Consider the following 13,482-nt stretch of genomic DNA (forward strand, 5'->3'; position numbering starts at 1 on the left):
TTTTTTTTTTTTTAAAGTAAAAATAAAACAAAGAACCTGTAGGCTTCAGACTACTGTTCCCCAAAATAGTTCCTTTTAATCAGTTTTCATGACATATTAAATAAAAAAATATCAAAGTAAAAAAGAAATCAAAACCAAGACAGAGTGAAGATTGTTCTTGAAAGAAAAGCCACCTAACCTTTCATGCTAGAAATGTTTATTTGAAATATATTTCTTTACATTTCATTCCTTAAAATGTAAAAATTGGACAAAAATGTAAAGAAAAATTCCCTTCTTATCACTATTTGTGATAGTAGATACTGTATATGTATTTAAATACAGAGAATATAAAACACAAGTAATGGAATAAACATGAAAAAGTAAGCTATTTGGACATTTGGTATCCCAGCATGCACCACTCACCAAATGTTAACAATGTTAATGCACTCACCCCTTTATATACCATGGTGTTAAATCAAAGAGAGTAAGTCTACAATATCATCAGATTAATCACTACTATGCTTTGACATGCCAGCATTTAAAAAAGCTAAAAGGGGCCTAAACTTTACTATACATAGCTGACTTATACTGGTATTTATATTCATATGGTTTAGAAATAAGCAGATTGTGAAGATGCAAATAAACATGTATGTGCAAGAGTTAGAAATTTATTATTATTATTTTTTTTTTTACATATCATCAACTAAATCTACACATTTGAACACATAAAGCAAACTTTTCTAGGATTTGCCACAGATATTCTGAGTATGAAACATTGCATTGCCCTCCCTCTTCCTTAGACAAGAAAATCTTTCTGAAACAACCTTTAGTATAATTTGAAATCCATAAAGTAAGTAAAATTAATAATTCAATACCCACACAATAACACACTAAAGTGACTGAAATTTTCTTCCACTTACTTCCCCCTGACTTCTGAAAGAAGAGGTTGCCCTGCTTGAGTTCCATGATTCTCTCGTTATTGTCCACCAGGGAGGACACCTTCTCTGACAGCTGTAGGGCCAAGGATTGGAGACGAGTAGGCTCGGTCCTGTGCATGATGACAGTCTGAGTGGGCTCATCCAGAGAGGCCTGCAAGGGGAATTTACTTGTCCTTATATGTAATGTCATGTTTACATAATTAACAATGCTTAACTTAATACATTAAATTTTGCTATATTTAATTAAGGAGACAGTGTAACCAAATTGCAGAATAATTTTTTCCCTTCCATTTATCAAAATTTGGCAAAATGAAAAATTTTAAACTTTAAATTCTCTCTCTCTCTCTCTCTCTATGATGTATGAATTACCATGAGTTCTTCATTGATGATCATTTTACTCATAATGGAGTGAACGACTCCTTTGTCCAACTCAAACATGTCAGAGAGTGTATGTAGACAGAGAGAGTCGTACACACTACTGTAGGTAAACAGGTATGTCCTCAAGCTCTCTTCCTGGATCTTACCCGTCACCATCTCCTGTACAGTCTCACTCTTATAGAAAAGCTCCCAAACCTACACAACAGGAAATTCCAGTTAGTGTTGCATAAATACATACAGTAAAACATGCAAAAGACTATTACTTTGAGTTGTTATAAACATAATTCATTGAATCCATTAACTTCACAATACATGTACATTTTAAAAGTGTGAGTGCTATAACTATGTAAATGCAATCCAAATTAAATTGCTTGGCATTTTAAATTCTGTAAAATGGAGTTTTACTTTAGCATTCATCTTCTCGTTCAGGATAAAGTTCTTGCATGCCTTCCAGTCTCCAGTCTTCATGGCTTTTGACGCAGCTACTACGTGTTCCCTCATACTCTCTGGGGGACCAGTCAGAGCCTGGCGCTCACTCATCCTCATCACATGATGAAAGTTTTTACTGATCATTCTCCTTCGGGCATCCATCTCATGGGCTGAAGTCAGAAAATTTGTATGAAATCTTATTTTCAGTTGAATGAAGTTGAATCCCCATCAACCAAGTATGGTTTGAGGCAAGTTGATAGCACAGTGGTTTTCAGAGCCAAAAATAAGACTACTCATTATATAAGTGTACAAGTATGACTGACAACTAATGACAAGGAAAAAAAAACGAACAGGTGACTCAAAAATTGTAAGTTCACATATGATTTCCGATAAAAGGAAGGATGCAAAAATACTGACCTGCCATGTAGGGTACTTCAATCAACATGGCTGACACAAGGTAGACACATTCCAGTAATTCCAAGTTAATGTGCATGTGGTATGGCAGCAGACGGCGTTTCTCTATCTTCTCCTGTTCTGGAGTTCTCTCATGCTGACGTTGGAGCAGGAGGCCCTATAAAAACATTTACTTGTCAGTGTCACTAAAACTACCAATCATCTAACTCAATTCTTTATCCTCATTAAGTTTATGATAAGATTTAAGTAAAATTTTAACAAAGTGTATCTCATTACTACCAACTTCTGGTTTTTAGGGTTATTTTTTTTTCAATACTTGTAAATGTGCATCTCAGTTGCTGGCTCTACTCCTTATAATTAGTGCTAGCAGCTTTCTAGCTCAAGCACCCTTACCTTTCAACATCGACAACATTACATGTATTCTAACAGCTCCCTGGCTTGACCAACTCCCCCTTTCTAAAAAATTACATTTACCTGTGCTAAGAGCTCTTTGGCTCGACCACCGCTCTGAATGTCCACTAAAGCATTGTGGGCATCTCTGATCATTCCTTTTCTAAAGGCACACAGTCCTAACTGCACCATTGTTCTGTTGTAGAGAATCTGTAAAACAAATAATATGTAGAACTGAATTTCACAGACATATTCTGAACAATAGTATATTTAAAAGAAAATACATGTAAATACCCCCAAAAACAAGCCCAATGTTAAAACAGTCAGAGCAATATAAATATTTTATCAAAATAGGGAAATATTTGTTGATTTTTAACGATGACTTTTAGCACACCTGTGTAGGGACATCTGAGTGTTGTATTGTGTCCTGAAGATGTGACATGAGCATCAAGTCTCTGGCCTCGTACCATCGATCATGGAGAGCTTGGTGGTAAATCTGACATAGCATGGAGCGCGTTCGGAGTCGGTCTGTCAAATCCTTGGCATAAATAAACTTACACATCTCTTCCATTTCTTGAAACGTTTTGTTTTCAGTCTACAAATAAGCAAGATATTATGTAAGAGTGATAATATTCTTTGCAGTGCAAAGATTTAGATGCTTTATACTAAATACTTCAGCAGCAACATTTAATATCAAGGTACATGTGCCTACCTGTGGATTATCATATGCTTCAGGATCAAACTAAAAAATAAATCAAAACATCAGTTATTAAAGTGTTTTTTATCAATTACATTAAATGTGAAAAAAGAGAATTTCACATCACTTAGATTACCATACTTTAAACATGTTCATGTATAACATTTTTAGAGCTAGGTATACAAGAATTTTCTCTGTGAATCTTTGTCAACTTGTACAGATCAAATAAGAGTACCAAGAGTTTCTCCATTTTGAACACAGTGCACATGGTCAATTGAGAAATTTAAGATAACCTGTAAAATTTTTGATTTCACAGTAATTTTGCCTTGCATTTTTGAAAATGTACTTGCACTTAGCTAGTATTTTCTAACTAATTTAAATCCATAAATGTAGTAATGGACAAAAAGAAAGCTTGTTGATTGGATCTCCATCATTCTCTTAAGCCCCTTTCTAACTCTGTATCCTTGGGTGTGATTTTAAGGAAATAATCTTATTTTGGGACAGTAATTACCTTGTAATACATGTGTTCTATTCTTCTGAGATAAACTCGACAAATCTCCTCTGTGGTACCTCTGGGAACAGTGTAGGCTTGCAGGCGATCTAGTATGTCACACACTGCTTTTTCATCTTTCAGTCTGCAAACATTTTACAAGAAACATTACACCCAGCTATCTTTGTGGACTAAAGGAGTCAATTAAAACTGTCTCTGTAAAAATAATGATAATTGGTAATATATACCTGTCAACATATTCTGTGCTGTGGGCATCACAAGCTTGTAACATTTTGGTGAATTCTTCATCCATTCTCTCCACCACTGTTAAAACACATCCCCTGATTCTGTATGGAGGAGTCTGAAGAACGAATTTTCAAAACCGATATATATAAATCTCAGAAATGTCGGAAATCTTCTTGTTTGCATCGTTATGCTGAAAACTTCTAAACACTTACTGTGACATTTTCACTTTCTTCCAGCACATTTTCACCAATGACAATATCTGAGTTGGCTTCCACCATGTCAAGTAACTCACCAACAGTGTTCAGACACCTATAGAGAACAACTCACAGGCTTAAGCAAGATATTGTACACTTCTCCTTAAAAAAAAAAAAACTAGACCTGTCCACTCTTTGGTACTCGTAAAAAAATATAAAAAAAAAAATCCTGTCCCACTTGTGAAATAAATTCTATATACTGAATATCCTCTATGTATCCTAAGATAAAATTGACCAGAAACTATTGAAATAAATCTAATCTTTGAATAAGAAACTTTCCCTTACTTTTCCCACATTTCAGTTCTCATGCAGGTGGCAATGTTAGGGTTGTAATCATAAATAGCTGAGATAATGTGGAACATAATTTTCATTGAAATGGCGGGGCCGAGATTATTAGCATCAGCAATGCTTTGCAGCTCCTGTAACAATGCAATCTGTTCATTTCTATCTGTTCCCTTCTTTCCTCTTGCAGAAATAATTTCATTCAATTTCTTCATGACAGCTTCATGGTTTACTTCTGTGTCCTTCGCAAACATTTTGGGTGCTTCCTGAAATAAAATATGGATCAAATTAGCCATTTGAGAATGAAATTTTACCTGAGAATTCCATGATATGACCAGACTGAATATTTTTTTAAAATCAGGGTTTACAAGTTTCATTTTTTTCATATACATGTATTAGGGTACAATAATTTCACATACTTACATAATACTTCACAAATCTGAGAAAATTTCTGACCTTGATCATGGGTGCCCCCTTGGTGACCTCTTCCCATTCGCCTCCTTCATCTTCTTCCTTCTTTCTCCTGACTTTTTTCTCTTTCTTGTCTTTTTTCTCTTTCTTGTCCTCTCCTGGTTGCCTAAATAAAAGCAGTCGTCAACTTGATCAGTCTATCTCAAATGTCTAAACATGGCCACAGATTATCAAAAGCAACTTTCTTCTCCTGTATTTTACAGTTCAATAGAGTACCTATGCATTTTAATTCAAAGATATTGATTCAGTAAAGTTTGTAAGGAAACTGGTTACCATGAATTTCAATTTTTAGTTATTTGGAATAACTTGAAATTTCATGGTCAATCTTTAATGATCTTTGGCAAAAATTCTAACTAAAAAGAATTCTACTCTATGGTACTTCATAAGAAAATGAAAATTATTCCCAACTATCATATTTCTGAAATCTTGTGAACAAAAAATAATGATTGTACATACATGTACATGTGCAAGTGACACAGGTAACTATTTCACAAGCACAATAAATTATAGAACTTCTGACTTACTTCTTCAAGAACATGGCTGCTGTGTATACTGTTGTGCCTGGCCCCTCTCCACCATCACTCTCTGAGCTGGAGCTGTCAGAACTCATATCCCACTCGCTATCATCATCATCTTCATCATCATCATAAGCCATCTAAATCAATATGAAATTAATGAAGTGTAAAGACTACTGCATCCCAGAAATAGTTGTTGGCAGAGCTGGAGTTGCTACATGTAATTATTTCATTTAAAGACAGTCTCATCATATCCACAAGTGTGTCTCGTTTCGTGTTTTCCCTCAAACTATGTTAGTGTTTTACTTGCTCAGGGCAACAAACACTTGCAGTATTAATCTCTTGAAACTTGCAAAATTTTTCAGAGGTTGGATTACAGTAGCTTGTAGTTTTAGCCCTCTTCTGCATACCTTCTTAGCAGCCTTGGTGTCCTCTTTGGTCCTTGATTTGCTGAAGTCCTCTTGGATCTCCATCTCAAATTCTTCCTCCTCAGAATCTAAATAGAATATTTCATTGATAAAGCCTCTCAAAAAAGAACCCCCATTTTGCAAAAACTGTACAATTTGTGGTGAGTGGTTGTTTAGCAAAAAGAATTCAGTATCTGAATATTAAATGTCATAAAAAAAATTTAGTTTATGTGAAAAAAACACAAGTGCAGCATCTCACCTGCAGCTTCTTCCTCTTCCCCTTCATCTGGGTTCTGTCAACAGACATAAAACAAAACTAGACAATATTCCTGCTTTCATTATCTTAAACTGAAATTATAACTGAGATTTTAAGTGTTACAGGAGAAAGCCCACAATCTTCACCTCTCTGTAGGATGTAATATCAGATTCAAAGTCTCTGTTGTACTTCTTCAGTTTCTGTCTGAGCGTAGTCAGACCTTTGGCGTTGTTTTTACTCATCTGTTTTCTACCCTCTCTGTCCTCCCAACACTGCAGTGAAACAAAAGGCAAATTATACTGAAAATACAGTACTACATGTAGTAAGTTCATAATATATTTATGGTAGGTAATCTTTTTTTTTTTAAAAAACCTACATTCATTTCATTCAATCATAGCCCTTTTTCTGTAAACTTGTATTTCATTTTATAACATAAAATAAAATCCTACATCCATTTTTTTCAATCACAGCATTTCTCTGTAAAGTTACATTTTATTCTTCATCCTTAATATATCTTTTTACTTGATTTTAAATTGTAATGCATTGCAACTCATGCTGGAGTTTAAATAGGTTGACGACAGTGAAACCTAGATATGATGTTTACAGTAAAGTTTTATTTACCTTAGTGTTCTGGAACGTAAAGGACTTAAACTAAGAACATAAACATCTGTAGACATACCTCGGCAACAAAGTCCTCTAGTTCCACCAGACACCTCATGAAGAAGCGTGGGATCTGGTTTTCTTTCTCTATGACTTTCTTTGCTTTCTCATACGCCTTTCCTAATTCCTCAAAATCTTCATTAAAAAAAGAAACAGAGTGTTTTATACATGTATACAAAAAAGTCCTCTCTGTTAAGGAACAAAAACATTTAGGCAGTCAGTAAGAAATAAACCTCAAGGAATTTAACCTCATTCCAGATTTTAAGGGATTTTTAGTTAGCTGACTAAACCTGTGTATGAGTCCTGGATGATAATCACCTTCTTTTTACTTGTATTAAATAATGGTTGCTTTACAGTTCAACATTATATACATTTGTTTTCAATGTTAAACAGAATAAAATGATCAAACTAAAACTTTTAATCACAATTTCTGTCCAAGCTAGTCAGAAATAAACAAAATTCAAAGATGGTTTCTATCATAAAAAACTTCCAAGACTTTCAAGCTCTCTAAATATTTTCCACTGACATTTAAAGACAAGCTGAAAATTTACAGATTTTTAATGGCCATTTCAATCCATGAAGATGCACAAATAATACTGTCACTCAAATCAGTTTCAGCTTTGAAATGACTTGTAGATAAGATAACACATTGCAGGAAGGTGCTTTTTTAAATAATCAATAAAATAACAATTCCATTTCAATTCAAAAAAAACGTTCTTAAGAGGAATCCTACAATTACAAAAATGAAAAAAAAGTGAGCAAGCCCACATACCCCTGGCACACTTCCACATTGCTTGACGTGCTACAAATAATGTATGGCAATGCTATGCATACAAATAAAGTAATATCCCCCCACCCCACCCCAACAACCACCACTCATCCAAGAAACAAATACCGTTAAGAATTTCCTGTGAATATGCACATCTACACAGTATACAATATTAACTACAAAGTTACATAAAATTCTGTTGAGGGTTTTCAGAGAAGTTGTGCTGACAAACTGTTTCAGAATAACTCCCAGTAAAAAAAAATGAATAAGAATTTTTTTTCAAATATGCATATCTACACATTATGTCCTTATTTACTACAAAGTTTCAAGAAATTCTGTAAAGCCTTAAGGGATTTCAGAGGAGCTGTCCTGACAAAAAAGACTGCTCGACAGAGCCAAACATCTAGGTTCGAAAGGGGCATAACTCCCAGAAAAGAAAATGAATCAGAATTTCCTTTGAATATGCATATCCCCACACCATGTCCTTATTATCTAAAAAGTTTCACACATTCCATCCAGTCGTTTAAGAGGCATTGTGCTTACAGAACAGGACTGACAAACTGACTGATGGATGAGGCAAAAACATTACACTCTCAGCAATTTGTTGCATGGGGTATAAATATCTCATCATTGCTCTGAAAACCTCAATCCTACCTGTTAGCACACTAGCCATATCTTTGATTTTCTTATGATTTCCCATTTTCTTGATTATTTCTCTTAATTCATCAAATCTGTAAAACAAAACCAAAACAGGTCTAGCATCTGTTTATAGTGAACAACTAATATTATCAAATCTTATTTCTTTTCTTTTCAACTACAAAATATATTTTACCTTTTATCTTTAGCACTTCGTACAATACGTTTAGGCTCATCTTCCTCATCACTGAATGCATAAGCACTATAAAATAAAACAAAACTTATGAGGAGAAATTTAAAAGACTGTGTCATTAAAGAAAATATCTAATGCCTCAAGTAAAACAAAAGGCACAAGTTAAAATGAACCCATATTTATATATATTACACTGCTTTGTTCAAAATTAGAACTCTACTTGTAGGATTTCAATGGATATCATAATTTAAAACAGCCCACTTTGGCAATACATACACAGGTCTTGGTGCAGTGGTTCCTGCACGAGGAACATTAATCTCATCATCTGATGATGAACTCTCCGACTCGGAGTCAGAACCTTTAAAAAATCGGGACATCTTCCTCTTTATATCTGAAAACAAATATGTATGGCAGTAAACCAAATTACTTGAATGGTTTTTTTTTTCAATATTTTTCTCTGTCACAGGAAGAAGTAAAAATTCCTTAAACAAGTAAACAATATAAAACATTAAGAACAATGGAAAACAAAGGATTTTGGTACAGGACTGATGAACAGAAGTAACAAAACCAGGATCGTAAGTATTCATAAGTGTCATTATACGCGAGTATATGTAACGTTAACTTTGTTGTGACGTCATAATACCTTACGTTACGCTTCTATAGATAACAACAAGTCTCAAATATACCACTATACGATTAAGACGTCTTTTATTTCATTCCACAACAATAAGAAATGTTTACTCTTATCCACATCTTGGCAAGGCTGCACATGGTGTAGCCACACAATATGGTCATACATGTGGTTCTGAATTTTTGTCTTTAATTCACAACTATTATGATAAAGGTCAATACACAATAAATAATTAAATAATTATAAAGCATTAATATATGTTAATAGTGTTATCAACTATGATTTCTTGCTTGCTACCATAAATAATGGTCGACATAGGAAATTCGGTCTATTCTTTCGCCATACTGCGTGAGAAAATGTTTTCATATTTTTGTCACTTGGACTTTACTACTTACATTTACGTTAGGCAGAACAAACACGTCTTATTCAACATGTTTACTAACAAATATAAAAGTATTCTTACCTATAAATAAGACTAAATTCTATTTAACATGAGGAAAAGAGAACCGACAATGTGGGCAACGTGACGTCACTCCCTTAGGATAAAATCAAAGGTATGCCGATGGTACATAGATTTTTTTTTTTTCGGATGAGTTCCGAATGCAACAACTTGAACAAGGCATGAAAGATGGAATTAGTTGATTCCAATGGCGATAAAGAGAAATCCGAATCCAAATCATCGAATGTTAAAGTTGTAATTGCGAATAAAAACAAGAAAGTGTTTACAGGTAAACTGAACATTTTGAAAAAAATGCTCTGAAATATCAAATAAATGTATTACAAGTGGAACACGTTCTGCCAGTATGATTTGTCACTTTCATACTGTTGAGAAATTGAATTTTCAATACAAATCAATTCACTGTATCTGTCTGATGTTTTAAAAATAGTATTGAAAGTTGTGGATTGGGTTCCACTTCAAGATATATCAATAATAGATGAGTAATCACTGTCTGCATGTCTATCTGTGTAGGCTGTCCATCTGTCAACATTGTGATGATAACTTGATTACTGATGCTACATTAGTTATTGATAGTCAAAACAACACTTAGGCTGCATTCAAAATCGTTAATTTAATGATCTCAGTCAAATTCAAGTCAAAGCCAAAGTGTATGTGTAAACTGTAAATACTTGTAAATGCTAAATTCGTTTAATAACACCCCCATTTACATTGTATTTCAGGCGGTGTTATAGCATCATTGTTCATGCTATTAAGGAAAAGACAGTAAATTTTATATTTTGTCAAAGGTCAAGATATATTTGATTTGTGATGATCATACATAGTTTGGCTAATCACATGTAATAAATGTATTTAAAATTATTATATTTACCAATATAAATATAGAATAATTTTTTTGATTGGTTCTTTTGAACAAAACTTAAAGGTCAAGATCAAATTTTCAAGACTCTTAATATATGGCATAATATACAAGTATTAATTGATAGGTTATGCAATAACTAAAAATGTCAAGTACATCTCTAGTTTTAAAAGGTCCATTTTTACCATTTTTATCAAACTTTAATGTTAATCGCATACTGTAGGCCCCTCTGTGACTTTGTAAGTGTTTAGGTTAATTTAGTTTCCATACAAAAAATCTGCAACACATCAAGTGGTCAAAATATTTAAGAATAAAAATTATAATGAATTGAGTATTTAAAAAAATTATTTATTTTTTTTTTTACATCGTAGGAATAAAGAGAGCTGCTCATCAGATTCCTGAGGAAATTCTCAATAATCCCAAACTTCAGCATGCGGTCAAGCAGGTTGATAAAATTTAAGAAATCAATACTGTAACATAATATGTTTACATTCAGTTTTGTACACTTAATTTAAGGCAGTACAGTGAAGAAAAGAAAAGATCCATGTCTTTAAAAATGTTTTTGAAATTTTTTTAAAAAGGTAAAAATTTGAAAAATAAGGCACAGGATTTTCATGTATCTCTTAATATCTGATTAATCCAATTCCTTTGTCCTGATATCAAGATCTCTTTAAGTATCTTTGCATAAAAATATTTTGGGCCCCCTTTCACATTCCACCTAGTAGACATGCTTTATAAGAAAGTAGAGCTGAGATTTTTATCTCAGTATGGAATTTTCTAAATCCTGTTAAATATTAGACTACAGCTAATATGTAAATGCCTGCTTATTACAAAGTCATACTTTTCATGGGGTATTAAAGAGTAATCATGAATATTAAACTGGATGTAACAAATTTTATACATTATAAAGCAATCACTGCTCTCTATAGCAGTTCAATGTTACAATATGTCTTACTTAATTTTGTGATTAATGTGCATGGTCATTTATACTTTTAGCTACCTGATAATTATAATTTTGAGATATATAAGACAGTATGGAAGATACAATCAACAGGTGCCAAGAGAGGTAAGACAGTTATAAACTTTCCTTCATCATTAATTTATTCCAGTACAATCATTTTTTTTTAAAAAGTCTACATTTTTTTCTTGGTTTTTCACAGTTGCACTACAGTTTCCAGAGGGATTGTTAATGTTTGCCTGCACAATAGCAGATATAATAGAAGAGTGAGTTCACTTACTGGACATGTGCACTGTAGTTTTTGTACATACCATTTTGTGTGAGAAGAGGTCAAATAATGCACATATAGTGTAATTTTTCATTAGACATTATGTAAAAATCAGTTGTTTGAAAAAATTGAATTTGAGCTAGCCTAATTGATGGATGAATATCTTCAGTTATTGTCTTGATTGGTTTATTCTAGATTTACTGAGGCAGACACAGTAATCATGGGAGATGTGACCTATGGAGCTTGCTGTGTGGACGACTTCACTGCAAGAGCTCTCGGTGCTGAGCTAATGATTCATTACGGACACAGCTGTCTTGGTATAAAATTTCAAGCAAGATATTTATGCCCCCTTCGAAGAAGGGAGGGCATATATTGCTTTGCTGCTGTGTGCCGGTAGGTCAGTCTGTCGGTCCACCAACAGTTTCCGTTCATTTTCTTTGCAGAGGTTGCATATACTGAAATGAAATTTGGTATACAGATTTATCATAAAAATATCTAGGTCAAGTTTTGTTTTGGGTACGATTGAGCAATTTTTGACAGAGTTATGCCCCTTGGACTTAGAAAAATTCCAATTATTTGCAGTTTTCGTTCATTTTCTTTGCAGAGCTTGCACATACTGAAATGAAATTTAGTATACATATTTATCATAAGAATATCTAGGTCAAGTTCTGTTTTGATATGATTGAGCAATTTTTGACAGAGTTATGCCCCTTGGACTTGAAAAATTCCAATTATTTGCAGTTTCTGTTCATTTTCTTGGCAGAGGTTGCACATACTGAAATGAAATTTGGTATACAGATTTATCATAAGAATATCTAGATCAAGTTCTGTTTTGGGTATGATCCAGCAATTTTTGACAGAGTTATGACCCTTGGGCTTAGAAGCATTCCAATTATTTGCAGTTTCCGTTTATTTTCTTCGCAGAGGTTGCACACACTGAAATGAAATTTGGTATACATATTTATCATAAAAATATCTAGGTCAAGTTCTGTTTTGGGTACAATCGAGCAATTTTGGACAGAATTATGCCCCCATGGACTTAGAAAAATTCCAATTATTTGGGGGGGGGGGGGCATAAGTGTTTCACAAACATCTCCTGTTTTATATACAGTTGAACATCGATGTCCTGAATACCATGATATGTCAAAATGAGTTGTAAGTCCCAACCACTCTTTTTATATCTATTTTTAACCACAATTTCTTTAACCTTTGGATATCTCAAAAAAAATTCTTGGTCCCATTGAGGTCAAGATAAAAAAAATTGTCTCTTGTATTACAGTGGATTGTGCAGAACAGAAAACCATACACTTTGTAAAGAAAGATCTGTAATTACTGTAAACACAATGTAGTGGTAGATCTGTAATTACTGTAAACACAATATAGTGGTAGATCCGTAATTACTGTAAACACAATGTAATGGTAGATCTGTAATTACTGCAAACACAGTGTAGTGGTAGATCTGTAATTACTTTAAACACAGTGTAGTGGTAAATCTGTGATTACTGTAAACACAATGTAATAGTAGATCTGTAATTACTGTAAACACAGTGTAGTGGTTGATCTGTAATTACTGTAAACACAATATAGTGGTAGATCTGTAATTACAGTAAACACAATGTAATGGTAGATCTGTAATTACTGTAAACACAGTGTAGTGGTAGATCTGTAATTACTGTAAACACAGTGTGGTGGTAGATCTGTAATTACTGTAAACACATTGTAGTGGTAGATCTGTAATTACTGTAAACACAATGTAGTAGTTGTCATTATTTAGCACCTTTCACACCGCTTCTTGTTTTCTAATTCAAATTCTGTAGATCACCGGATTTTCGTGACACCTTATTTTCATGAGAAAGTTATTTGGTATATAAAAGAGAGACAGTATTAAAAAATTTTCTTCATTTC

General features: G+C 33.4%; 2 protein-coding genes across 3 annotated transcripts in view; one reads left to right on the forward strand and one right to left on the reverse strand.

The window, feature by feature from the left end:
• LOC133171862 (eukaryotic translation initiation factor 3 subunit C-like) overlaps positions 1 to 9,583 on the reverse strand; it is a 32,781-nt gene extending 23,198 nt beyond the window's left edge. For both annotated transcript variants that reach the window (XM_061306653.1, XM_061306652.1), the window contains exons 1-21: positions 9,499 to 9,583; positions 8,681 to 8,795; positions 8,408 to 8,473; positions 8,230 to 8,306; positions 6,826 to 6,941; positions 6,293 to 6,418; positions 6,150 to 6,183; positions 5,894 to 5,979; positions 5,493 to 5,623; positions 4,954 to 5,074; positions 4,501 to 4,763; positions 4,174 to 4,270; positions 3,964 to 4,076; positions 3,737 to 3,860; positions 3,241 to 3,270; positions 2,923 to 3,123; positions 2,613 to 2,738; positions 2,142 to 2,295; positions 1,701 to 1,894; positions 1,287 to 1,490; positions 900 to 1,068 (exon numbers count right to left, since the gene is read on the reverse strand). In XM_061306653.1, coding sequence (XP_061162637.1) covers positions 900 to 1,068; positions 1,287 to 1,490; positions 1,701 to 1,894; positions 2,142 to 2,295; positions 2,613 to 2,738; positions 2,923 to 3,123; positions 3,241 to 3,270; positions 3,737 to 3,860; positions 3,964 to 4,076; positions 4,174 to 4,270; positions 4,501 to 4,763; positions 4,954 to 5,074; positions 5,493 to 5,623; positions 5,894 to 5,979; positions 6,150 to 6,183; positions 6,293 to 6,418; positions 6,826 to 6,941; positions 8,230 to 8,306; positions 8,408 to 8,473; positions 8,681 to 8,781 — 2,533 coding nt within the window. In that variant the 5' untranslated portion in view covers positions 8,782 to 8,795; positions 9,499 to 9,583. The remainder of the gene's footprint in view (positions 1 to 899; positions 1,069 to 1,286; positions 1,491 to 1,700; positions 1,895 to 2,141; positions 2,296 to 2,612; positions 2,739 to 2,922; positions 3,124 to 3,240; positions 3,271 to 3,736; positions 3,861 to 3,963; positions 4,077 to 4,173; positions 4,271 to 4,500; positions 4,764 to 4,953; positions 5,075 to 5,492; positions 5,624 to 5,893; positions 5,980 to 6,149; positions 6,184 to 6,292; positions 6,419 to 6,825; positions 6,942 to 8,229; positions 8,307 to 8,407; positions 8,474 to 8,680; positions 8,796 to 9,498) is intronic.
• Positions 9,584 to 9,662: 79 nt separating this feature from the next.
• LOC133172547 (2-(3-amino-3-carboxypropyl)histidine synthase subunit 1-like) overlaps positions 9,663 to 13,482 on the forward strand; it is a 13,568-nt gene continuing 9,748 nt past the window's right edge. The window contains exons 1-5 of the mRNA XM_061307462.1: positions 9,663 to 9,763; positions 10,723 to 10,796; positions 11,348 to 11,417; positions 11,512 to 11,575; positions 11,773 to 11,894. Of these exons, the coding sequence (XP_061163446.1) occupies positions 9,664 to 9,763; positions 10,723 to 10,796; positions 11,348 to 11,417; positions 11,512 to 11,575; positions 11,773 to 11,894 (430 nt within the window). The 5' untranslated portion in view covers position 9,663. The remainder of the gene's footprint in view (positions 9,764 to 10,722; positions 10,797 to 11,347; positions 11,418 to 11,511; positions 11,576 to 11,772; positions 11,895 to 13,482) is intronic.

The sequence above is a fragment of the Saccostrea echinata genome, unplaced genomic scaffold (assembly GCF_033153115.1).
Source record: "Saccostrea echinata isolate AGI-Se365-2 ecotype Australia unplaced genomic scaffold, CSIRO_AGI_Sech_v1 ptg000054l, whole genome shotgun sequence".
In the NCBI taxonomy this organism is placed as follows: Eukaryota; Metazoa; Mollusca; class Bivalvia; order Ostreida; family Ostreidae; genus Saccostrea; species Saccostrea echinata.